This window comes from Dermochelys coriacea, chromosome 2 (assembly GCF_009764565.3).
Source record: "Dermochelys coriacea isolate rDerCor1 chromosome 2, rDerCor1.pri.v4, whole genome shotgun sequence".
Taxonomy (NCBI): domain Eukaryota; kingdom Metazoa; phylum Chordata; order Testudines; family Dermochelyidae; genus Dermochelys; species Dermochelys coriacea.
This window is the reverse complement of record NC_050069.1, coordinates 240591965-240618698: the sequence shown is the minus strand read 5'-3', so window position 1 is coordinate 240618698 and position 26734 is coordinate 240591965. Positions and strand designations below refer to the sequence as shown.

At 42.5% G+C, this 26734-nt stretch overlaps 1 protein-coding gene across 10 annotated transcripts in view; it reads right to left on the bottom strand.

The window, feature by feature from the left end:
* Positions 1–7546: 7546 nt before the first annotated feature.
* SVIL (supervillin) overlaps positions 7547–26734 on the bottom strand; it is a 233420-nt gene continuing 214232 nt past the window's right edge. For all 10 annotated transcript variants that reach the window (XM_043509526.1, XM_043509522.1, XM_043509523.1 and 7 more), the window contains 6 exons: positions 26219–26352; positions 25169–25324; positions 23882–24025; positions 10571–10692; positions 9383–9538; positions 7547–9230 (listed from right to left, as the gene is read on the bottom strand). In XM_043509526.1, the coding sequence (XP_043365461.1) occupies positions 9144–9230; positions 9383–9538; positions 10571–10692; positions 23882–24025; positions 25169–25324; positions 26219–26352 (799 nt within the window). In that variant the 3' untranslated portion in view covers positions 7547–9143. The remainder of the gene's footprint in view (positions 9231–9382; positions 9539–10570; positions 10693–23881; positions 24026–25168; positions 25325–26218; positions 26353–26734) is intronic.

Below are 26734 nucleotides of genomic sequence, written 5' to 3'. Positions count from 1 at the left end.
AATCACTTAAATCTATGTTCTTTTTTAGACTCCACCACTGACTTGTATAACTTTGGGCATGACACTGTGTGCCTCAGTTACCTATCAGTTAAAAATATGTGAACAATAAATACCAATGTTGCTTGCAGGGGGTTGTGATGTGTAATTTGCTTACCTTTGTAAAAAGTAGAGCTGGTTAGAAAAATTTTGATGGAACCATGGTTCTGCTGAACTCAAAATGCTTCTAAATTGGGTAATTTTCCTGGAATTTCATTTTGGAAAAAAAATGAAAAAAAGTTGCAACAGTGTTGCAATATCCGGTCTCACTATTCTTGGAATAAGACATTTTTATTTTTTGAAACTACTTTTTTAAAAATTCTATTTTTTGTTATGTATTAATATACTTTCCTTTGGAGAATTTTGAAATTTCGATTTTCATTCTGATTAAAAAATGAAGTCAAAAATTTAAATCTTTGAATCCTTCCAGGAATGGAACTTCATCCTCTCCACAGCTCTAATAAAATGATTTGAGACACTTAAAAGAAAGTAGCTATAAGTGCATTATATTCATTGACTGACAGCACCAGCAGTAATTGTGTTTCTTGAGAGAGAAATGGTAATTTCCTTCTTGCTGAGGACAGATGAACCTGAAATATTAAGGACACTAGACAAGCAACAGAAAAGTTGGAAAGCTCAGCAACTCTAAGAAGTCACTAAAGTAGCAGAAACAGAAACAGTGCCATCCACTGGAAACCCTTTAACAACCAGAAGTGTAGACTTGGTGCCCTGCTCACACAAACATAGGTAAGGACAGAATATGTGGATCATGAAAGAAAGGCCCTTTTTTATTCTTTAAGACTTTACAGAAATGAAAGTAGTGCTCTCAGTGGGGAAAAGATGGAGAAACAAAAGGAAAAAGCAAGAGGATTAGCTTGAATTTTACATGTATAAAGAACTAATTATTTGAATGACTCTCCCGAATAAATATGATCCTTTTAGTGAAAAAAGTATACAAGTAGATACAATTTTGCATACTTGGTAAATAAAACAAGACAGATCAATTTATTTGCTTTCTCTAAGTGATGACCAATTTATCAAGCATACAAAAAACAATGGTTTTCCATGGGTTCAAAGGCACTTATATCAAATTGTTACCACTCCAGCTACATTTTAAACAACATCCAATTCATGAAGTTAGGAAGCAGATTCATTTCCTAGTAATAAGTCACCATTATCTAGAATAGGCAACAAAATCTAGGATACTATATATTTCCTGGCTGCATAAAAAACAATTAATATCCCCATAAAGTAAACTCAACCACAAGTGCAATTTAAAAATTAGTTGTTCAATAAGATGATTGCATGTCATAGACTGATCTCATTACAGCACAAGACATTTGACAAGGGTCAAATCTTTAAGGAGCAGCTAGTCTGGAGCCCAGAGATTTCAATTGGAGGGTCTGAACAAAATATCAATTTTGGATAAGAGTAAATTTAAACTCAAAATTAAAATACTAACGAAGTGAAAATAATTAACATTTACCAGACAACTGACAGGAAGGCTCTCCTGGTCTTTTTGGAAAACTGTTCCTACATTTGCTCTTCTCCAGACGTCCTGCATGGCGGCACCTCAGTTCTCCTTCGGTTTTTCAAAAATAACTCAATGCAGCCTTGTGAAAATGCTTCCAAAATGACCAAGATTAGGCCAGAAATTAACTGGCCATCTGTGCCATAATGTTAATGAAAAAACCTTGTATTTTTTGATGCTTGTCAACAACAAAAGTTGCTGGGTGATTAGAATATTATGAGTATGTAAAACAAGCATGGTGAACGCATGGAGTGGCTATTCATCCATAGGAAGATTTTCCAACCCTCTCCTTCTCTGTTTTGCATGAATCATTATTTGTTACAAGGTTTTTCCCTTCATATATTAGTGAAGTACACTTCTGCTGCCAGCACCCTGTATTAATGAAGCCCTATAAAAGAGCTGCCTGGGCAAACCATTCATGAAGAGGAGGTTACTCATCCTGTACAGTAAATGTGGTTCTTCAAGATATGTCCTCCTATGAGTGCTTCACTTCAGTGCATCCCATGTGCCTTTGATCAGAGATTTTCATTAGCAGTGCCTATTTGGCTTGCATATTCCCTACACAGTCTCCTACTCTGCATCAAGGCTATATTGGTCCAAGTGGGTGAACAATCGTTCGTTCTTTTTCTACTGCAAAGGCCCACGTTGGAAACTCTGAAGTAGAAGGGAAGGAGGGCGGGAGCGGAGCCCCAGAGGAGGACACATCACAAAGAACCAGAGTTAGGTCACCTGCACAGGGTGAGTAACCTCTTGTTTTTTGTTTTTTTTTTTTTACTAGTGTCCCTGTGGGTGCACTCTGCTACAGTTTATGCCTGAAAGCCATATCCCCACAGGGAGGCGGAGGGCAATTTCTCACTGAGGTTTGAATAGTCTTGGCTAGATTTGACAACATGAATCTGTCCATGGGAAGGTAGGCCCTGGCTGCCAATGAATACAAGGATGCTGCTCTGAGTTGTATTTGCTGTACAGGGGTCAACATGGATTTTTTTTTACATTGAGTTGAAGACCCAGTTCCAGGAACAGCTAAAAGAACCTCTGCGTGGTTGCCAGCCCTGCTTTGTAAGACTGACCTTGGAACAGCCAATCGTTGAGGTACAGAAATAACTACAATGGACTCTCGCCAAAAGTAAATGGCCACCACCACAAGAATGCTTAAAAACACTCTTGGAGCTGAGGAGAGGCCGAAGGGGAGCACCCAGTTTTGCAAATGAACCTGGCCTATAACAAAAGGTAGGTATTTTCTGTGAGGTGGATTTATCGTTCTATGGAAATAAGCACTTTGTAGGTCGAGGACCAAAAACCAATCCCGTGAATTTACTCAAGGATTTATAGCTGCCAGAGTCACCATACTGAACTTCTGAGGATTTACAAATTTGTTTAGTAACCTTAAATCTAATATCAGTCTCCATCCTCAGTTTGCCTGTGGTACAAGAAATTACATCAAGTAGAAACCCTTCCCCTTGTGTCGAGCAGGAAGAGGATCTATCACTCTTAACAACAAACACAAAAGTCCTACTCTTATTCCCACCCCTTTTTTCAAGGCCTGATTAAAAAACAAAACAAACAATCGACTGACCTTGAAAACACACCTGAGAGTCAATACATTCAAACTCTCTGTGACCAAGGGTGGGAACTGAATTACAGAGTCAAGTAAAGCAGGGGCTATCTGTTCCAGTGCCTGAGCTGATCCTGGTGGCATTGGTAACACAGCAAGAGACAGCTTCTACAGAGAGGCTTTCGATAAAGGTCAAAATTAGAGTGGATTGAAAAAATATAATGGGCTTTTCACAAAGAACTCCCAAAATTTTCAGTCATGTTTGTTCTGCAAATTTCAGACAGGAACCAACTTTTGGTTGATTGGACAGTTTTCATTCTTTTTAAGTGACACATTGATGGGTCCCCCTCCCACTTTTCTTTCCTCACTTTCCCCTTATTTCCATGTTATCACCTAAAGAAGGGTCAAAGGGAAGAGGGAAGTGAAAAAAATGGGGGAAAAAACCTGAAACCTAACCCCCTTTTTGTTTTCAGGATTCATTAAAAACAAAACATTTTTGCTTCTGAAGGGGGGGGCGGGGAAGGGTGTTTCATTTTGTGATAAAATTTCCACCAGCTCTAGTCAGACTCCAGCTTTTGAATTGGTCCTGGAACCAAATCGGAAGCCAGCACAGACAAATGGCATACAAAAATTATGCAACACAGAGAGAAACTCTGCTAAGCAGACAGGTGAAACTTCAGTGGTCTTCAGCTGGGACCATTATAGTCCAGGCTAGAGGCGAAAAGAGGGATGGAGAACTAGAGTATGTACTTTTCCCCACATGTACTTCTACAGATACTTGTGTGTGTGTTTAAGAGGCTCCCCAGCTATAGTGCTGGGGAACTGATTTCCACAGCACTTTGCTGGTCTCAGTTTAGGGGCTTGCTGAGGCAGCAGCCAGAGTGTGGCCTATGCTTAGCCAATACTTGGTGGCAGATCAACCTGTTAGCAACCCCCGGGGCGCCTCTCAATTGTGCTGGGGGTTGTTCTGACGCCTTGGGGCTGACTGTAATCAGGAGCCACAGATGTGGTATAAAGCCACCTTTGCCCCCACTTCCTGAGAGAAATCCCAGAATATGGCCTATGATCCTGGAGACACAGCTCAGGGGGTGGGGGAAATCTTGCCATGGAGCACTTTGCATGCCTAGACCATATGTTTACAGGACAGAGAACTCCGATCCTCCAAGGCCTGGGGTGTGGGCTGACTGGAGGCAGAGCAGGGCTGTAGGAGAGCCTGGAACACAAGAATCTACATCGCTTATGCAGCACAGCCGCCCCCTTCCATGACTCCATTCAAATACATTGAATGGTAGCAGGAACGTTCTCCAGAGGTCAAAAATTGATGTGCTTCAGCACCAAGTCCACAGCTCTGCAGGCTGCTTGGCGCTGACCCTCATGTGCTTTTACCATTATATAGAAATGTGGCAGCTAAATTGCGCTGTTAGGAAGATCAGACAAATTGAAAAGGTCATGGCCCAGTATGCTTTCCTCTAGCCCAAAGGGCACCTTGTGGGAGATGGTCTTGGTCTCTCCATGATAGGGCTGCCAAAAGCATGTCATGCAGGATACATAACACTTGCCAGGTCTCCCTCCTAAATGTCACCAAAACTGATCAGCCGACCCGCCACCGTCCCTGACACAGAACTAAGACCTGCCCAGCAGGCAGTGGAACAATTGGTGTGATTTGATGCGTCAAGGGACTACATTGCAAGCTGCAGGCGTTTCTTGCCAGGCGGGTGAGAGCCATGGCTCTGGGGAATCAGCATTCATTGCTGCCACTTTAGAACAATGGGTTTTCAGGAAAGGAGCAGTGGCAATGGCTACTGTCCTAGAGCAGGGCTGTCCCTCCGAGTCAGTTCAGCATGTTAAAATCAATGGGCACGCTGCTGAATTTCTACCAGCATCTTCCCTGGATTTGTGCTAGTGAACGCTGAATAGAACATTTGTTATCTGATACTCTCCATTCTTGGACTGACGTTGCTGTCATTTGGGCTGTGCCTCTCTCTCCAGCAAAAAAAAAGAAAAGGAGGACTTGTGGCACCTTAGAGACTAACCAATTTGAGCATAAGCTTTCGTGAGCTACAGCTCACTTCATCGGATGCACTTTAGCATGTGGTGGCACATCTCCATGCTGCCTTCCCAGCCATTTCTTAGGGTGTTCGATGATACCTACCAACCCATGCCCATATGCCTGTACGCAAGGGAAATTGGTGTGCTCTCCAGCTTTGTACCAGGGTCGACGTACTAGTTTTTCCATTGCTCATCTGCAACCGTATGCAAGTGGCAACAGAACATTTTAGGTAGAGCATGCAGGTAGTGGAGATTCTGTCCTGTAATTTTCACCCTCTCCCCAGTTCAGGTACTGGCTGAGCTGCATAGCGGCAGTGTAGAGTGAAGGCAAGAGTTCACAGTGCAGCCTTGGTAGCCAGCTCCAGACAACTATGAGGCAGTTGGTAGAGAGATGCAGGCGTTCCCAGTGGAATTGCTCTCTGCCTGCTGAAGAGCCCTTTTTAAGAGTCTCCCCCTCCCCCAACATCCAGCTCCTGGAATTGAGAGAGAAGTAATCCATTAGTTCTTTTATAAGATAGAAGGCACACTCCATGTAGACTGAAATGAGTGGTTCACTTAACTTACTGACCAAGGCCACTAACACAGTGTTATGGTTTCTTGCTCATTGAGTCCTGCCCACCCCGTTTTACATTACCAGTCTCCACATCATCCAGCCATCTTCAATTGATGAAGCAGAGAGATTAGTGCATTCTTTTGGAGGAGTTTGGATGAAGCTTTTGCCTTCAGTAAGGGCCTGTCCACAATTCTTGGTACCAAGTATTGAAACCAATTGGAGAAAAACAGTAATCAAAGGTAAGCTTACTTGATTCTTTTCCTTCCTATACTTCATTAGCCTCCTCTTGTAGCTGAAACATACCAGCTGTGGGTTATTCAAGCATGAAGTTATATTTGTTGTTTTGGTGTGCTCATTTCCAACCCATTTCACACCTAACAAATCCTTACATAAACATTCCTGCACATGCGGGGGGCGGGGGGGAAGGGAAGCAACATTGCTACAGATGTCTAGATTGCGTGTACACTTGAGAAAAAAAAGCCTTTGAGATCAAATTCCTAATTATGACACACTTAAGTCTGCAAGATGGAAGTTATCACTATTTGTGAGATTGTCCAGAATGCTGTTTTTATCTAGAAGCTTAATAGCCGACCAGGATGATACACTGAAGCTGCAATTGTCTTTTCCACAGAGCCCAAGTGCCAGGCATTAGCTTTTGCCTTATTGAGGGCACTCCAAAGATTTAGGTGTGTTCTCAGGAGACTGCTCTAAGAACAGCTGGCACTTGCACTTCCATTTCATTGAGAGCTGCAATCACAAGAATTCAAATGTTTTAAAGGCTCCCCCTCCTTCATGAAAGGATAGGCCATTTCTAACATCACACTGGGCAGATTTTCTGTGAAAAACCCATGTGCAATGATTTTGCTTTATAAGGGCACATGATACATGCTTAGTTCTCAGTAATGTCAGCCTTAAGTGTTCAAAAAATCTGAGTTCTCCTCCGCCCCCCACCAAAGTATGAGTTTTGATCAAAAATGAAAATTTAATAATAATTTTTAGGTTCTTTTTGTTTGCCTCCTCGTTTTTCAGCCTTTCGAGCTCACATTTTCAAACCTTTTTCTGCAACCATAAGAACAAGAAATTTATCTTTTTTAAAACGAAAAGCTCAGTCTCATGCTATCACAGGACTCCAGGAACTGGGACTAAGAGACACTCCAAATAGCATAAGAAATATCAAAAATCATGAGCTGACAACAATGCACTCTATATTATCCACCTCTGGATCTCTGTGCCTGCTTCTCAAATTGTTTTTTTTTAAGACGAGTTGGGGCGGCTATTGTCTGCGTCGTGATCAGCACCCAGAACACTGTTGGTGTTTTTAAAACAAACCAGCCAATCCAAAAAATCCAGTGATGGTCTCCCACAGTGGGGCAAAACAAAGTCAAACTACGCAGATTGTTGTAGACAAAATGGAAACAGTAAAAAAAAAAAAGTGACTGCATGAATAAATGGAATGAATCCTTAATTCTAGTTTGATCCTATCACTGCAAAGGGTGAAAGAAAAAGTGTTTACAGGGATTGGAAATATTGGCAGTATTTCCCCTTGGGGGATTATTTCTAACTCTTCACAGAGAAGTGACAAAAGAAAATATACCATTTAAAAAAATCCTTTTGCTGTAATAACTGCGCATCTGTTGAATGCAACTTAACATGGTACTTATGCCAGAGATGGGAAAAATATTTTAGACTTAAAAATAAAAAAAAGGTGTGCATTAATTTAAAACTTTTCACTGATTTGCCAGAATACTTACAAAGCCTATTCTTTTTAAAGCACGTGGATAATCAGATTTTGTATGGAGGTTTGACAAAACATACATCCCACTACACTCAAGATCCACTTTATTCCCCTGTGGTCACAGTCAGGTCAAGAGCAGCAAATTATCAAAAATACAAAGTCACTTGGCACTGATAGGTAACAAAGGTGTTTTCCCTTTATAAGCAGAAAGGAGATTTCCAGTGGCTACAGTCTACAAGGCAAGCTTTCTGGGGTCACAGGATGTAGTATTTGAAAGGTACAATGATATTGCAAAGGTAACAGTAGCAATCCTTACAGAAATTCAAAGTCAGAGATAGCAACTACCTGAAAATAAAGATTCAAGCAATGACAGAATCTGAAACCTGATTAAACAGTTGCTTGCCCAAACTAATGCAAATGGCCATGTTTTCAGTTCTATCACTTTCTTTGATAATGAAAATACAGTTAACATTCAATACCATGTTAATTTTGTTTCAAGAGCTTTACTCACCACGATTCATATTCTTGGTAGGTTTTCAATTGGCCAAACATTTTACATCGAGTATAAAAGAGGGGCAATTGAAAATAATTCAATAGTTATATAATTGTTTCAAGAGGTAGCACTAGTTAAGACTGTTGTACAGTCTAATTTTATCTTTGTATAATCATCTTACATTTCTCTGTATTATCTGCCACTCTTAAATCATAACACTGTACAAATCATCTAAATGCCTCAGGTTACAAACATTTCAAATGTAAATACAATATTATGGAACATTTTTATATGCTAGCCTAGGATATGTGTGTAAATAATGACTAGCCAGAGCATTACTAGGAGTTTATTCTGAAATTTTTACTTCAAGCTCTTATATCATGAAAGATGTTTGATCTTTACAACATTTATTAGAAACTCAGATGTTTTTATTTCTACCATTATAAAAGTAATATAGGAGACCATTCTAAACCATCTTCAAAATGCAGACCAATCTTTTTTGTATATAAACTGTACACAAAAACAAGGCACTATACATTTTTGGAAATTGAAATATAAAGGTTGATTTGCATAGTTTCTAAAGAAACCCATGCCATAAATACAAACGCTTTGTTTAGTTTAGCACCTGAAGCAGCATTGAGAATAATTCATTACCTATTGCAAAGAGAAACTTTTCAGAATGCATAAGATATATATGGGTGGTACAGCTAATTCAGTATAAGCAACTGCCATCCAACTACCTTTCTGTATTTTTTTTACATGAAAGTCTTGAAAGTGAATACATATTGCATTGTTAAATACATACCTGTTCTATGTGTTTATATAAATATAAATTCTTTGTAATCCACAAACTAACAAAATAACACTTTACAAAGAGAACATCTTCAAAAAAACACATGGCAAGTACTATATATAGCCAAAGGATTGTTGCAGTAGTAGCTTGAAAAACTACTGTTTAAGTGCACAGGAGAGCAAAGTTTAAACACATTATCCTTGGAGTTGAAACAAAGTTTCCAAAGAGTTCTCTTGCACATTTACAATATTACACAACTCAAGATCAGGCAGTATCTAAAAATTAAAGATCTCTAATTTCTTTTTTGAACACTAATCCAGAGCAATTCATTTTGCTAATTCCAAGGTGTAGAAAGTGACGATACAGATCCCTCTGGTACCATCACTAAGCAACATTACCTAGAAAAGTCCTTTTGCCTTTTTCACGTTAACTTGCTTCCAAGAGGGCAGTGCATTGTACTCTTCTCTCGTCATCTCTAAGGCGGCCTGAATTTAAGACAAAAAGACACATCACTATCAGGAAAGTACTTTACTAAACTCAAAGTGCTCACCAATCGAGGAGTGAAACTGTCACAAGGGAGTGTGGGAATGATTCAATACATGCATGTACACAAAAAATGTACCCCCCACCCTCTTACCTCAAAGTCTTCATCTGAAAGATAAATTTCAAGTTTCAGTGGATCAACTCCCTCAGGCAGAGGCCTAGCTAAAAGATCTGCTAGTGGATACACAGTTTTGCACAGCTTGGCTAACACATCCTCTACAAGGATTATCTGATTAGAAACTTCAGCATCCTGGAGGAGAGAGAGGAATAAAAGGAGAGTTTAGAAACATGCTACTGAAATCAGCAATTGCTGATTTTAAATACAGCCTACTACAGAGCTGGTACCAATTCTGCCCTAGCTGAGGATGGTTAGCTGGCCCCTGTATTTTAGAAGCAGACTATGCACATTTGGTGTTAGCCCAGTTCTTTGGCTGGAACAATCTGCTACTATAAAATATTCGTATTTAAGAACACAAGGGCACTCCTCTTCCCTAAAAAACCCCATTTCACCCATTTTTTTTACTCCTGCCACCACATTTTGACGAAGGAGAAAGACTTGCAGAAGACTCCTGGAGATAGCCAGTGTCCCTTCTTGGTCATAGTTTACACTTAAAAACACCCTGCATCTGAGCTTCTTAAAGTAGTCACATGGGCTGGAATTAACTTAGTTTTCCTGAAGGGGAAACTGATGCAGAGGCCCAAAGAAATCCCTGTAGAATGGCACTTTGACATACTAGTATGGAGATTCTGATTTGAATTACATAAAAAAAACCCCCAACATACTGCTGCCTGTTTTGTTGAGTTACACTGAGACTTTTCAAGGTGGGTCATTCCCACCAAAGACAGTGCGATATTTTGTATGGAAAGACAATATTCCAGTCCATGGCTTCAAAGAAAACAGGAGCCTGCGCAGAGCTTAATCAAGGTTTTGTGCAGCTCAGAGGTGGCACCCCTATTTTATCTTACTAGTTTTTAGGTAGGATTCAATGTTGAGACTCAAGTTAAGAATCTTTTAGTTCCACTTCTTAAGTCTTCAAAGAATGAAACATTTACTAGAATGTATGAAAATCTATAACTCATTGAAAATATCTATAGTGCACTTATCAAAATTCAGCCATGTAATGATACTTGTTTCTTCCAGATTCCTGAAGTGCATTATTTAGGTTAATCCTCTGGAGTTTGGGACTTCCCAGCATAAAACGTTCGGGCCGCTACTAACAATATCAAACAGAAAAATACAAGCACAACAAAAGGAAACAATTGCAATAGAAGGTTTGTTTACCATTTCTGTGATCTCAGCTATGTCTTCTCTGTGTTCCCAGCTAGGGAACATATTGGTGAACGTCAGGGGTTCAAGACCAGCATGAATTAGGTAGGATTTAGGAGGCTTCTTTACATTTTTTCCTATAACATCCAAAATACAAAATAAGAGGTGTTGTAAAACATGAATTATCTTTCAGGCTCTGTCACTCTATATCACTGGGTAAAATTTTAGCAAGGCCCTTCATCTAGACCAGAGGTTCTCAAACTGTGGTTTGCGGACCACCAGTGGTCTGCAAGCTCCATTCAGGTGGTCTGCGGATAGTTCCCTCTCAGGTGCATGCCTGGGCGGCCACACACAAGACAATGAAGAGCCACCCACCTAATTAATGGAGCAGTGCAGGCAGGGCTCCCCAAGGCCACCATCTCACCTTACATGTGCGTCTTCTCCAGGGTCCAGGCACCTAATTAGCTTGGAATTTGGAACGTGCAGGGCTGCGGCGGCCAGAGAAAGAGGCTACTTTCCCCAGCTCCAAGGCTGCGGCTGCCGGGGAGAGACCCTCCCCCCCAGTCTGAACTTAGAGGCCACCGCGGCAGGCGAGAGATAGTACATCCATTGCATTAGAAAGGTAAGACTACCGATATTAAAATATGAATTGTGTATTTTTATTTGTAGAACAAAAACCCAATTATTATGTTTTTTATATAGCACTTTTATCCAAAGCACTTTACAATAGATAGCTAACGGTACAAAACAACATTTGGAAAGATCATTAAGTGGTCTGCCAAGACCCTCAACAATTATCAAGTGGTCCGCAAAAAAAAAAAAAAAAAGTTTGAGAACCACTGATCTAGACCAGCATTTCTCAAATGCGGCCACCATGGGGCTTTTCTTGTAGCCACAACCTCCTGGGATGTGATGGGGGTGGGAGTGGGGGAAGAAACACAAAGCAGCAGCCCCTCCTCCAAGGCCACCAGTAGTGCTTGGGCCATGCCCCCTTCTGGAGACACAAAAGCTGGAGGAGCAGGCAGCCAATGAGTTCCCCCACTTTCTTGGGCGTGGTGGGGTTAGGCTTCAGCCTTGGGGTGGCGGGCTCTAGCCATGAGGCTTCGGGTTCCATTTCCTGGCTGCACGGTGACAGGCTCTGGCCCCAAGCTCACCACCCCCCATCGCCCCGGCCCCCACTGCCTCTGTACCCACTTTCCCATTCAGGGGATAATTGAACCCCAGGCTTGCTGGGGCTGAGTTAGTCTGTTGTGACTAATAATTAATTGTAGGGGGAGAAAATGCATATATACATGTCCAAATTAAGTATTTTTTGACAAACTGTCAGAGCAGCCACACGCAAGAGTTGGTGGCCACACTCTGAGACCACCAAAAATGTGTTGTGAGAACCCCTAATCTAGACTTTGTTAAACAAACTTTTTTTTGCGCATCAGAGCAACTTTAAAAAGGTGTATTTTTCAATATTCTAAAAGTGTGCCCATCATGTCATCTCCGGGCATATGTACAAATCCAAATATGTAGCTTACTACTGAAAAAGAACAAAACAAAATGGACTCCTCTCCTAACATGCACAATATAAGCCTTCCCTACCGTATATCCAATCCACCACCCTGCAAAAAAGCCTGAATGGAAAGATGAATTTTGCATAATTTTACCAAAAGAAGGGAATTTCAGAACAGAGTGTCTAGCATTGGAAAATGTCAACAACATGCAAAATTCAAGTTTGGAGACCCCGGTGAAAACATCTCAGCTGCCCACAATGTCACTGCAGTATGTGGGGAATGCAAGGTGTTAATGGTGGTTAGAAACTAAAACATACAGGCCTTTAGAAAGCAATACAAACACCTGGAACGGTACCTAGAAGTGAACAGGAAATCAGTGCAGTCTATGCAGCACTTATAATACGTTCCCTATGGCCAGCTGGACCATTGCAATTTGCTGCAGTTGGAACTTATGAAGGATCTTCAAAGGATGCCCTGCGCACCACACAGAACACTGTAATAATCCTAACTGGAGGTCAGAAAGACATGCCCATAGATAAGGCCTGCAGTTATTACACCAAGCGCAGATGAAAAAAGGCACTCTTGGCCAGCTCAGTTCATAGCAATGACGGACCCACAAGTGCTCCTAGATGGTGAATACTCCTGAAGAAGGGTGGACAAACATCCTTAAAATGGAGACAGGCATAATTTTTCAAAACAGCCTCATCCCATTTTATCTGGAGCCTCATCCAGCTCACAATACTCCAAGTCCTTATCTCAGATAGGCAACTTATGGGTTAGATGAAATGATGACAGAGCAGCTTGTCATTGGCTTAAACCACCTTGCCGTCTCCCCTAGCAGCCTCCCATAGACACTGAGTATGAGGAATGATAACAGAACCTTGCAAGAGGACACACTTGAGCTATTATCAAGCACTCTAGGATCTCAGGAGGACAAACAGCACCAATCCAGGATCAAGAGTGATCCTGTCTATTGCATTCACTGTCTGGACTTAAAAATGTGTGCAGTTCATGGTAATAAAAGCAGCAGGCGGATCTCGAAGAGTCAGCATGGATACCTAAACTTCATCTGTTACTAGAAAGTCAGTCATGGAAACTAATGCCAGCTTCACACTATACCTAAACCAGACAGACAGGGATCAATGAAATCTGAGGAGTCCAGACACTGCCAGAGTTGTCTCTTCACCACTGTGACCCAAGAACCACATAACGTCAACTGACAAGGGGGAGCAGAGGGTTGCAGAAATCTCACAAGACTGGTGTGTACATGCTAGTCTACCAAAGAATGCCACGAGAGGTCTCAAATGAAAGCCAATGCGTCAGCTGGGTCATTAATGTCACTGTAAATTCCACGTATAAATACAATGTAAGCAGTACTGGGCAAACTGGTTGAAATTATCGTAAAGAATAAAATTTTCAGACACATAGATGAACATAATTTGTTGGAAAATAGTCAACATGGTTTTTGTAAAGGGAAATCATGCCTCACCAATCTACTACAATTCTCTGAGGGGGTCAACAAGCATGCAGACAAAGGAGATCCAGTGGACATAGTTTATTTAGATTTTCAGAAAGCCTTTGACAAGGTCCCTCGCCAAAGGCTCTTAAGCAAAATAAGCAGTCATGGGATAAGAGGGAAGGTTCTCTCATGGCTTGGTAACTGGTTAAAAGATAGGAAACAAACTATAGGAATAAATGGTCAGTTTTCAGAATGGAGAGAGGTAAATAGTGGCATCCCCCAGGGATCTGTACTGCGCCCAATCCTATTTAACATATTCATAATCGATCTGGAAAAAGGGGTAAACAGTGAGGTGGCAAAATTTGCAGATGGTACAAAACTACTCAAGATAGTTAAGTCCCAGGCAGACAGCAAAGAGCTACAAAAGGATCTCACAAAACTGGGCAACAAAATGGCAGATGAAATTTAATGTTGATAAATGCAAAAGTAATGCACATTGGAAAACATAATCCTAACTATTCACATACAATGATGGGGTCTAAATGAGCTGGTACCAATCAAGAAAGGGATCTTAGAGTCACTGTGGATAGTTCTCTGAAAACATCCACTCAATGTGCAGCAGCAGTCGAAAAAGCAAACAGAATGTTGGGAATCATCAAGGAAGGGATAGATAATAAGACAGAAAATATCGTATTGCCTATATATAAATCCATGATACGCCCACACCTTGAATACTGTGTGCAGATGTGGTGGCCCCATCTAAAAAAAGATATATTGGAATTGGAAAATGTTCAGAAAAGATCAACAAAAATGATTAGGGGTATAGCGCGGCTTCTGTTCGAAGAGAAATTAATAAGACTGGGACTTTTCAGCTTGGAAAAGAGGTGACTAAGGGGGGATATGATAGAGGTCTATAAAATCACGAGTGGTATAGAGAAAGTAAATAAGGAGGCGTTATTTACTCCTTCTCATAATACAAGAACAAGGGGCCACCAAATGAAATTAATAGGTAGCAGGTTTAAAACAAACTAAGTATTTTTTCACACAATGCACAGTCAACCTCTGGAACTCCTTGCCAGAGGGTGGTGGGGTTCAAAAGGGCGCTAGATAGATTCATGGAAGATAGGTCCATCAATGGCTATTAGCCAGAATGGGCAGGAATGGTGTCCCTAGCCTATGTTTGCCAGAAGCTGGGATTGGGTGACAGGGAATGGATCACTTCATGATAGCCTGTCTGTTAATTCCCTTTGGGGCACCTGCCACTGCCCACTGTCAGAGGACAGGATATTGGCACTCGATGGATCTTTGGTCTGGCCTAGTATGGCTGTTCTTATGTTCTTATCCTGAAAATGTGGTTTTCATGTCTGTATCATGGCATTAAGCATTAAACACAGCAAAGGTGCAAAACAGATTTTCCTCCAGACGAGGTGAGGTAAGGTAAGCAATGTGTCTCTCTGTTGGGATGTAAATTAAGCATTGTAAGCTAACACAATGGATGCCCATATATACATGAACTCAAACTTTAAGGAAAAGATGTGAAGTCAACAGGAAAGGAGCACACTGGGAAAAAAACAATCCAACAGGGAGGAGGAGATGGGGGTTATGCTGGCTAAAAGTAAAGACTAAAGGGTGTATCTAGGAGGCAAATAATGAACTTTGGGGGTATATCTAGGAGGTAAATAAGACATAGCCTCACCCTGCACCTAGGAAGTAAATGGACAGCGCACTTGCATTTATAAAAATGGGCTCTCAAGCAGCCTTGGTTGAAAATGCTGCAGAGGACTTTGGGTGAGATAAATTTCTTTACACAGGTAAACTTGTCAGTTAGGCTAGTGTGTTATGATTTTATTTCATTTGTTTCCAATATTCCTACTCACTACCATTTGAATCTTTGATGATAAAGTTACCCTTGTTTACATTATAAATATATCCAAGTGTGATCTTAAGCAAAATGCTAATCCTGAATTGACTCTTACAAGTTGGTGTTTTCTGTTCCTTTGGGAACCTGGCAGTTCTGCGAGAAGCCAGCATAGAATCATAAAAAGAAAAGGAGTACTTGTGGCACCTTAGAGACTAACAAATTAATTTGAGCATAAGCTTTCGTGAGCTACAGCTCACTTCATCAGATGCATTCGGTGGAAAATACAGTGGGGAGATTTATATACACACACAGAGAACATGAAACAATGGGTTTTATCATCCACACTGTAAGGAGAGTGATCACTTAAGATGAGCCATCACCAGCGGGGGGGAGGGGGCGGGATGGGAGGAAAACCTTTCATGGTGACAAGCAAGGTGGGCCATTTCCAGCAGTTAACAAGAATGTCTGAGGAACAGTGGGGGGTGGAGTGGGGGGAAGAAATAACATGGGGAAATAGTTTTACTTTGTGTAATGACTCATCCACTCCCAGTCTCTATTCAAGCCTAAGTTAATTGTATCCAGTTTGCAAATTAATTCCAATTCAGCAGTCTCTCGCTGGAGTCTGTTTTTGAAGCTTTTTTTGTTGAAGGATAGCCACTCTCAGGTCTGTAATCGAGTGACCGGAGAGATTGAAGTGTTCTCCGACTGGTTTTTAAACGTTATAATTCTTGACGTCTGATTTGTGTCCATTTATTCTTTTATGTAGAGACTGTCCAGTTTGACCAATGTACATGGCAGAGCGGCATTGCTGGCACATGATGGCATATATCACATTGGTAGATGCGCAGGTGAATGAGCCTCTGATAGTGTGGCTGATGTGATTAGGCCCTATCATGGTGTCCCCTGAATAGATATGTGGACAAAGTTGGCAACAGGCTTTGTTGCAAGGATAGGTTCCTGGGTTAGTGGTTCTGTTGTGTGGTTGCTGGTGAGTATTTGCTTCAGGTTAGGGGGCTATCTGTAAGCAAGGACTGGCCTATCTCCCAAGATCTGTGAGAGTGATGGGTCGTCCTTCAGGATAGGTTGTAGAACCTTGATGATGCATTGGAGAGGTTTTAGTTGGGGGCTGAAGGTGATGGCTAGTGGCGTTCTGTTATTTTCTTTGTTGGGCCTGTTCTGTAGTAGGTGACTTCTGAGTACTCTTCAAACAGCAGACTGGACTTCTACATAGAGTGCTTCTGCCGACGTGCACGGGCTGAAATTGTGGAAAAGCAGCATCACTTACCCCATAACCTCAGCCGTGCAGAACACAATGCCATCCACATCCTCAGAAACAACTCTGACATCATAATCAAAAAGGCTGACAAAGGAGGTGCTGTCGTCATCATGAATAGGTCGGAATATGAACAAGAGGCTACCAGGCAGCTCTCCAATACCACTTTCTACAAGCCATAACCCTCTGATCCCACTGAGGGTTACCAAAAGAAACTACAGCATTTGCTCAAGAAACTCCCTGAAAAAGCACAAGAACAAATCCGCACAGACACACCCCTGGAACCCCGACTTGGGGTATTCTATCTGCTACCCAAGATCCATAAACCTGGAAATCCTGGACTCCCCATCATCTCAGGCATTGGCACCCTGACGGCAGGATTGTCTGGCTATGTAGACTCCCTCCTCAGGCCCTATGTTACCAGCACTCCCAGCTATCTTCGAGACACCACTGACTTCCTGAGGAAACTACAATCCATTGGTGATCTTCCTAAAAACACCATCCTAGCCACTATAGATAGATCTACACCAACATTCCACACAAAGATGGATTACAAGTCGTCAGGAACAGTATCCCCGATAATGTCACGGCTAACCTGGTGGCTGAACTTTGTGACTTTGTCCTCACCCATAACTATTTCACATTTGGGGACAATGTATACCTTCAAATCAGCGGCACTGCGATGGGTACCCGCATGACCCCACAGTATGCCAACATTTTTATGGCTGACTTAGAACAACGCTTCCTCAGCTCTTGTCCCCTAATGCCCCTACTCTACTTGTGCTACATTGATGACATCTTCATCATCTGGACTCATAGAAAAGAAGCCCTTGAGGAATTCCATCATGATTTCAACAATTTCCATCCCACCATCAACCTCAGCCTGGACCAGTCCACACAAGAGATCCACTTCCTGGACACTACGGTGCTAATAAGCGATGGTCACATAAACACCACCCTATATCGGAAACCTACTGCCCACTATTCCTACCTACATGGCTTCAGCTTTCATCCAGATCACACCACACGATCCATTGTCTACAGCCAAGCTCTACGATATAACTGCATTTGCTCCAACCCCTTAGACAGAGACAAACACCTACAAGATCTCTATCATGCATTCTGACAACTACAATATCCCACCTGCTGAAGTGAAGAAACAGATTGACAGAGCCAGAAGAGTATCCAGAAGTCACCTACTACAGGACAGGCCCAACAAAGAAAATAACAGAACGCCACTAGCCATCACCTTCAGCCCCCAACTAAAACCTCTCCAATGCATCATCAAGGATCTACAACCTATCCTGAAGGATGACCCATCACTCTCACAGATCTTGGGAGATAGGCCAGTCCTTGCTTACAGATAGCCCCCTAACCTGAAGCAAATACTCACCAGCAACCACACAACAGAACCACTAACCCAGGAACCTATCCTTGCAACAAAGCCCGTTGCCAACTCTGTCCACATTTCTATTCAGCGGACACCATGATAGGGCCTAATCACATCAGCCACACTATTAGAGGTTCGTTCACCTGCGCATCTACCAATGTGATATATGCCATCATGTGCCAGCAATGCCCCTCTGCCATGTACATTGGTTAAACTGGACAATCTCTACGTAAAAGAATGAATGGACACAAATCAGACATCAAGAATTATAACATTCAAAAACCAGTCGGAGAACACTTCAATCTCTCCGGTCACTCGATTACAGACCTGAGAGTGGCTATCCTTCAACAAAAAACCTTCAAAAACAGACTCCAGCGAGAGACTGCTGAATTGGAATTAATTTGCAAACTGGATACAATTAATTTAGGCTTGAATAGAGACTGGGAGTAGATGAGTCATTACACAAAGTAAAACTATTTCCCCATGTTATTTCTCCCCCCCCGACTCCACCCCCACTGTTCCTCAAACATTCTTGTTAACTGCTGGGAATGGCCCACCTTGCTTGTCACCATGAAAGGTTTTCCTCCTTCCCCCTCCCTCCTGCTGGTGATGGCTCATCTTAAGTGATCACTCTCCTTACAGTGTGGATGATAAAACCCATTGTTTCATGTTCTTTCTCTCTCTGTGTGTGTGTGTGTGTGTGTGTGTGTGTGTGTGTGTGTGTGTGTGTGTGTGTGTGTGTGTGTGTGTGTGTGTGTGTGTGTGTGTGTGTGTGTGTGTGTGTGAGAGTAAATCTCCCCACTGTAATTTCCACCAAATGCATCTGATGAAGTGAGCTGTAGCTCACGAAAGCTTATGCTCAAATAAATTTGTTAGTTTCTAAGGTGCCACAAGTACTCCTTTTCTTTTTGTGAATACAGACTAACATGAAACCCACTCTGAAACCTGTCATAGAATCATAGAATATCAGGGTTGGAAGGGACCTCAGGAGGTCATCTAGTTCAACCCCCAGCTCAAAGCAGGACCAATCCCCAACTAAATCATCCCAGCCAGGGCTTTGTCAAGCCTGATCTTAAAAACCTCAAATGAAGGAGATTCCACCACCTCCCTAGGTAACGCATTCCAGTGCTTCACCACCCTCCTAGTGAAAAAGTTTTTCCTAATATCCAACCTAAACCTCCCCCCACTGAAACTTGAGACCATTACTCCTCATTTTGTCATCTGCTACCACTGAGAACAGTCTAGATCCATCCTCTTTGGAACCCCCTTTCAGGCAGCTGAAAGCAGCTATCAAATCCCCCCTCATTCTTCTTTTCCGCAGACTAAACAATCCCAATCCCAACAATCCCTCGGCCTCTCCTTATAAGTCATGTGTTCCAGTCCCCTTATCATTTTTGTTGCCCTCTGCTGGACGCTTTCCAATTTTTCCACATCCTTCTTGTAGTGTGGGGCCCAAAACTGGACACAGTACTCAGATGAGGCCTCACCAATGTCGAATAGAGGAAAATGATCATATTTCTCGATCTGCTGGTAATGCCCCTACTTATACAGCCCAAAATGCCATTGGTCTTATTGGCAACAAGTTTCAGAGTAGCAGCCGTGTTAGTCTGTATTCGCAAAAAGAAAAGGAGTACTGGTGGCATTTTAGAGACTAAAATTTATTTGAGCATAAGCTTTTGTGAACTACAGCTCACTTCATCGGGTGCATTCGGTGGAAAATACAAGGGCACACTGTTGACTCATCCAGCTTCTCATCCACTGTAAGTCCTAGGTCCTTTTCTGCAGAACTGCTGCCTAGCCATTCGGTCCCTAGTCTGTCACGGTGCATGGGATTCTTCTGTCCTAAGTGCAGGACTCTGCACTTGTCCTCATTGAACCTCATTAGATTTCTTTTGGCTCAATCCTCTAATTTGTCTAGGGCCCTCTGTATCCTATCCCTACCCTCCAGTGTATCTACCTCTCCTCCCAGTTTAGTGTCATCTGCAAACTTGCTGAGGGTGCAATCCACACCATCCTCCAGATCATTAATGAAGATATTGAACAAACCGGCCATAGGACCGACCCTTGGGGCACTCCACTTGATACCGTCTGCCAACTAGACATGGAGCCATTGATCACTACCTGTTGAGCCCGACGATCTCGCCAGCTTTCTATCCACCTTATCGTCCATTCATCCAGCCCATATTTCTTTACCTTGCTGGCAAGAATACTGTGGGAGACCGTGTCAAAAGCTTTGCTAAAGTCAAGGAATACCATGTCCACTGCTTTCCCCTCATCCACAGAGCCAGTTATCTCATCATAGAAGGCAATTAGATTAGTCAGGCATGACTTGCCCTTGACGAATCCATGCTGACTGTTCCTGATCACTTTCCTCTCCTCTAAGTGCTTCAGAACTGATTCCTTGAGGACCTGCTCCATGGATTTTTCTAGGGACTGAGGTGAGGCTGACTGGTCTGTAGTTCCCTGGATCCTCCTCCTTCCCTTTTTAAAAGATGGGCACTACATTAGCCTAAGGGGCTGGATATCACAGGGGAACATTTCAAAAGGACTCAGAGACTGGGGTGCACCTACTCTTATTCTGCAAGGAAAAGCTAGGGCTGGCATAGCCCAGAGGAGAGTGTTTGGGTGTCTAACAGGCTGGTGGTATTAGGAAGCTGACACCCAGATAAGCACAAGCAAGACTCTGTCCTCACACTAGAGGCAGAGGGTAACAAGGTGACTCACAGTCCTGGGTACCCAGAGAACCATCATAACCACTTTCTCAATAATTCTGCAAACTGTGAGCACTCCATGTTGTGTTTGAGGTCAAACATGTGGTTGCAAACAGATTAGAAAGAATTTACTTGCATGAAACAGACTAATCTACAGAGCTCTAATCTCAAGTATCCCAATGAACAAATTAGCAACAAATCAGAATCCTTCAACTACACAATTTAGACAAGAGATTTATCATCTGAATCTTTGTTTTACTTTTAATCCTCCTGTTCCACAATCGCACTGCGGAAACTGCTTGAATTTGCCATATAATACTACGACAGCGATTTGAAACTCTGCAATTTGCAAAATTCGTCAGCCTAGTCTACACAGTAAGCAACACAGTTCAGTGATACTAGTGGAGGAGTATAGGAAGGGTTGCTTGTGCCAGATAAGACTCTAATATCGGCTTAGCCATCTGGTAGGACAATTTAATTTTTGAGTGGAGAAACATTTTCATCATTTCAGTTAATGAAGTGAACTCTGCCCTCTACTCAAGCTAGTTTGCCTTTCTTATGTAAGAATATGAACTGCAACACACTCTCTCTCTCCCCTATGCTGGAGCTCAGTGCTTCAAAGCAGTCTGCTGATTTATCAGACAAAGCTTCAGAAAGTTTCAAGAAAATCTGAGAGGTTAGATAAAGAGATTTGTGCACAAATGAAGCAACGCGTGTTGCTAGGAATATTCAAGCTGTTATCCAAGGATACAAACCAAAGTTCTTCATATAATCTTGTAGTTTGAATGCTGGCTATAAGCCAAAAAAAATAAAAATAAAACACTTAAATTCTTCTGATTACCCACTCAACTAGAACCTTCTTGCTATTATCTCTTAGTTTTAGGATAACTGCAGTATTTATATTTCTTGCTATTTAATTGTGCCATCTTATTAGGGCAATGAAAGACCAGTGCTAGTTAACCCATGAAAGATTAATTCCTGTAAAGTTTTCAGCATATCTGACAGGAGAATCACCCACAGGCCCAAGAGGCTAACAAACCAGTAGAACATCATAGTCAAAGGGTACCTGCTCCCACTGAGACTGTGGCCACAAACCTAGCTCCTCCCTCCTTCACAGTGATTGAGATCACCCTGGGATTCAGACTGATTTTGGCAGGGGAAGTGCATAGGTAAAATATTAGGATTTTAATGGTGGAAAATTTGCTACATCAACAGCATAAATAGCTCTTACAGAATTATACCACACCTGGAAAGGGAGCAAAGGGAGCTTTCAACTCCAAAGCAACCGCAGCTGAAAAATCATAGCCAGCAGAGCTACTGCACTTAGCGAAGCAATTAATCAATCAGTTTGTGACACATAATCCCAAGCACAGACCACCAAGGAGCTCTCATCCTACTTTGCATTCAAATATGGGGGAACAGAGAGGCAGAAAATCCAAATCACAGCAGACAGCATTCATCACCCTGCTACCATTACAGCCACTGAAATTCAAGAAGTCCTGAGGCATGTTCAAGTCGCAACCTGCCCCCTGCTCTTTGATGAAAGCCAGGGGGGAAAAAAGTTTCCATTAACATGAGGCTGTATCATCTAGCAGCTGGAGCACTTGACTGTGTCTCAGGAGGCCTTGAAATTGGCCTGCTGGTTGACCTGGACACTGCACTTCTGTGCCTCATCTGTAAAATGGGGATAATGATACTGACCTCCTTAGTAAAGTGCTCTGAGATCTACAGATGGAAAACACTATGTAAGAGTTAGGTGGTATTGTCACCAACATGTCCTTCAGAGTCTCAGAAATGCAATAGCCTTCCCAGTCCTCAAAAAACCAGCATGTGGTGCACAAGTGCCTTCCCAACTACTGCTCCATCTTTAACCTCTAATTCCTATCCCAACTGGAAACAACTCAAGGCCAACGTGAAAAAAAAATCTACACCATGGATGTACATCAAAATTCTGCACAAAGAGTGCTCCAGTGGCACAGAAAGAGAACCTCTGCATAGCAATGGATACACGTCATGTTTCAATGCTCAGCTTTTTGATGACTTTCCACACTCAGCCACAAAGTGTTCCTGATCCATTTAGGTGACACAACAGGAGTAGACGGTACAGTATCATAATGACAATCATTCCTTTCCTACCAGACCCAGAGAGCAGTGATCGGTCACTGGCATCTTCTTCCCCAAGAGCCCACATACATGGAGTTCAACATGTATTCCTCCCCCCTCTCCAGCTCCTTCACACTGTTCAGTATATGAGCGAGACCTCTGGAGAAGCTGGAAGGTGCCACTGATTCAGCTGCCAACAATACATGATTGGACAGGTCATTTACTGCAGCTGAAACCAATGCCATCGAGGATTCACAGTGCCACAAGAGATCAGCTCTTTACTTGTAACTGGGAAGGGGGGCATTAGGGGCGGGTGGTCCCGGGAGGGGGTGGTCAGGGGACAAGGAGCATGGGGTGTTGGATGGGTCAGGAGTTCGGAGGGGGCAGGGGTCAGGCTGTTTGGGGAGGCATAGCCTTCCCTACCCAGCCCTCCATACAGTTTCGGAACCCGATGCGGCCCTCAGGCCAAAACGTTTGCCCACCCCTGCTCTAACTTGTGCAGATCATATCTGGTTGTCTCCTTTGTGAGGCAGGCCACTCTGAGCACATCACCCCATGCTTTGCTCCCTACACGAGCTCCCAGTGTTAGTTCAAAGCCATCAACAAATCAGAACCCAGTTACATCAGCAATTGCATCTTCAACCATTCCTTTGGGATAATACACTTTACAACTCAGGACAAAGTACATTAGAGCTGGAGCCACAGCATTCAGCATTAAAGGGGGTTCTGTAACAGCATGAATTTCCAGAGATCCAACTAATCCACCATCTGCCCAATTTCCTCTTTGAGGAAGTACACTCGCATTACAAGCAAGATGATTTAAATATAATAAAACATTGCTTCCCAAACAGAGGCCTCTAATCCTGATGGTAGGATTGGGGGATAGACAAATTCCTTGAAGTTCACTAGGGACCCCACCTTGCCAATTTATTTTACCTGGGGATCACTTAAATACTCTGGTGATCGTTACTATAGAAAACTTAAAATAGTCAGGATCGACACTGGTACAAAGTAGCTTTCTTATTACCTTTGCAGTATTGGAGTACTGTCTCCATAGCACATTTCCTGTCTGTAGCCCATCGGATTCGAGCTGATCCAGTTATTTTGTTTTCTACAGGCCACCAGCCTTGCCAAAGATACACTTCATGGTGATTGTCCACAAGGAAGAGTGCTAAAGAAGAACCAAAAATACCAGCGATTTAGTCAGTATATGTTTTACTGAGTTTATTCATAAGATAAACTGCATAGCCTTGACTAAAATCAGCCTATTTTGGTTGGACAGATGAGAGTCCTCTTGTCCATTAGTGTCATTTGTTATCTAACCACAGAGATTTCTGTAAACCCAAGAAGCAAGGGGCTGAGCTCTGGTTCCCCACAGGAAACAGTGTGCTCTCTTTAGTAATAGTTTGTGTACAAATACATTTAATTTGTTTTAAGCATCTGCAAAGTGGAAATTTCAATCTTTTGTTGCTAAAGGTTGAACCCCTCCTGGTTTTATGCACACTGAAGCACTACTGCTATTAGTTAAATCTGAACAGACCCATGCTTTACTCCTGGGGGATTTCTGAGCCACTGAGCAATGCAGAATTTGTGCAGAATTAATGTTCTGTGCAGAATTTCCTTTTTCTCTTCAGAGCCCAGCTTCCCAGCTTGCAGATACAGGACACTGCTGGGTGGAGGGGAAGCTGGAGGATTCTGGGCAGCTGCAGGTGGGCCCTGGACGGAGAAAGTGTAGGTATCTGGTCTGAGGGATGCCCCAAGGCTGGACTCTGGATGGGAGGGATATGGATGTCTGGCTTGCGGGGGCCCCACAGCTGGGCTCTTGGGGGGGAGAGGGCATGGGAGTCCGGTCCTGCAACTGGGCTTTGTGAGGGAGGATGCAGAGAAACAGGAACTGGGTTGTCACAAGGGGTTTCTTTAACCTTCTACTCCTGGGGGAATCTAGTGCTGAAAGGTGCTTTGAAATAAATCACCAAAATAACGGAAATTGGCATGATCATACAATGTTATTTTGACAAAATATGAAGAATTTTAACAAATTGTGCGCAGAATTTTTAGGTGCAGAATTCCCCCAGAAGTAATGCTTATTGCATCCCAGAGCAAAGCAGCATTGCATTATGCCTTTTCCCTCCCTACTTGCTTGTTGCATGAATACTTTTATAGGTCACCATTGTTCAATAACTCCTGTCAGTATGTTTCCCTACTTACATGTTAGAATAACTTTATACTAGGAGTCTCTGTATTTGGGACACTTATTCATGGGTATCATAGCTGGGATCAGTGCAGTATTTACATCAATAGTCTGCTTCTGTACCTGGCTGCGGGGCAGTGTAGAGATCCTCCTGCAGGAATGGCATGGAATTGACAACAGTGGGATCTCTTGCAGGATATATATATTCAGTGGCTGAGAAGTCTCCTGATGAACTGCTGAGGATGAACAGGCGGGGGGTGAAGTTAAACTTTCCAGGATCTAACAAAAAACAAAAATGTTTAGTACAACAGGACAGTTAATTTGAAAAGCTGTATTTACGCTTGCTACATTACACTTTGGCTTTTAAATAATCAGGAAAGAAAACTGGCAATGGCTGGCATATAAAGCATTTTAGCTTTAGCCACCATTTTGAATCCAACCCTGGCTAGTTGTGACCAGCCATTTGGGGTATGTCCACACTACAATTAGAGTCCCACCAGCTGAGTGATACTCATGGGGTTTGGGCTAAGGGGCTACTTAACTGTGGTATAGACCTTCAGGCTCAGGCTGCAATTTGAGCTCTGGGGCCCTCCCATCTCACAGGGTCCTAGAGCCCAAAAGTCTATGCTGCAATTATAACAGCCTTGTAAGCCCAAGTCAGATGGCACGAGCTAGCCATGGGTTTTTAATTGCAGTTTAGACATACCCTTGGTGGCTGACTGTTCTGTGGCTTATGTGAAGTTAGCCGCTCTCACAATCTACTACTTAACTGACAGATTTTCATATTGTAAATCTATCCCATAACTACTATCTTTGTTGGCAGTTCCAGAAGAGGGGGTCAATGATTAAACATAAAACCATCATCCAATCCCTCCAGAGGAGAACTGAAATATATCTGTTGGGCTAAGAGTTAGCTGCTGCTCTGTTCTGTGTGTGTGCGGGAGGAGGACACTTCACTCTCCGGCCCCTTGCATCCCCAGACACCAATAGATTCACTTGTGTGTGGCAGGAAGCATATTTTATTCTCTAATGAATGTCCTGACTTCACCAGGGCCATGACTATTCCTAAAGTTTCACTTCAACAACAGAAATATGTTCATCTAAAACACAATGTATTTTATAATCCTATAATGTAGTAACATGTAGCTGAACATCACTGGACTGCAATACTACCTTGCAACATGCAGTCATAGGCTTTTCGATCTCTCCTTCCTAATGCATCCCAGAATCCCAATGGCTCTGACCCTTCATCACATTCATGTATTGTCACCTTGCTGCTGCTGTGCAATCCAGCTTCCAATGGACATCTGCAACACAAAGAAGTTAGGTGAACCCAATACCCTTACTTCCAACAACATACAGCTTCATGCACTTGTCAGCAGCCCAAGCCAGTCCAAAGATTGACTCCATGGACACTGGCACTTCCTTTTTGCCAGCCTGATCCATATGAAAATCAATACAGGAAACAACAATGTAAGATATGACATTTCAGTAATGGTATTTATTTGTACAACTGATCGTGTATGCAGAGCGTGAGAGAATGCTCATGTGAGCTCTTTTCCAATTCTTCAGTTTCTCCTTTCCATCCCCCATCAGTGCTTCTTGCAAGCTTCCTTTCCTAGCCTCGTCATACCCTCTCTCTCATAAGGCTTTTTTTTTAATCATATCACCTCTGTTAGGTCATAGTTT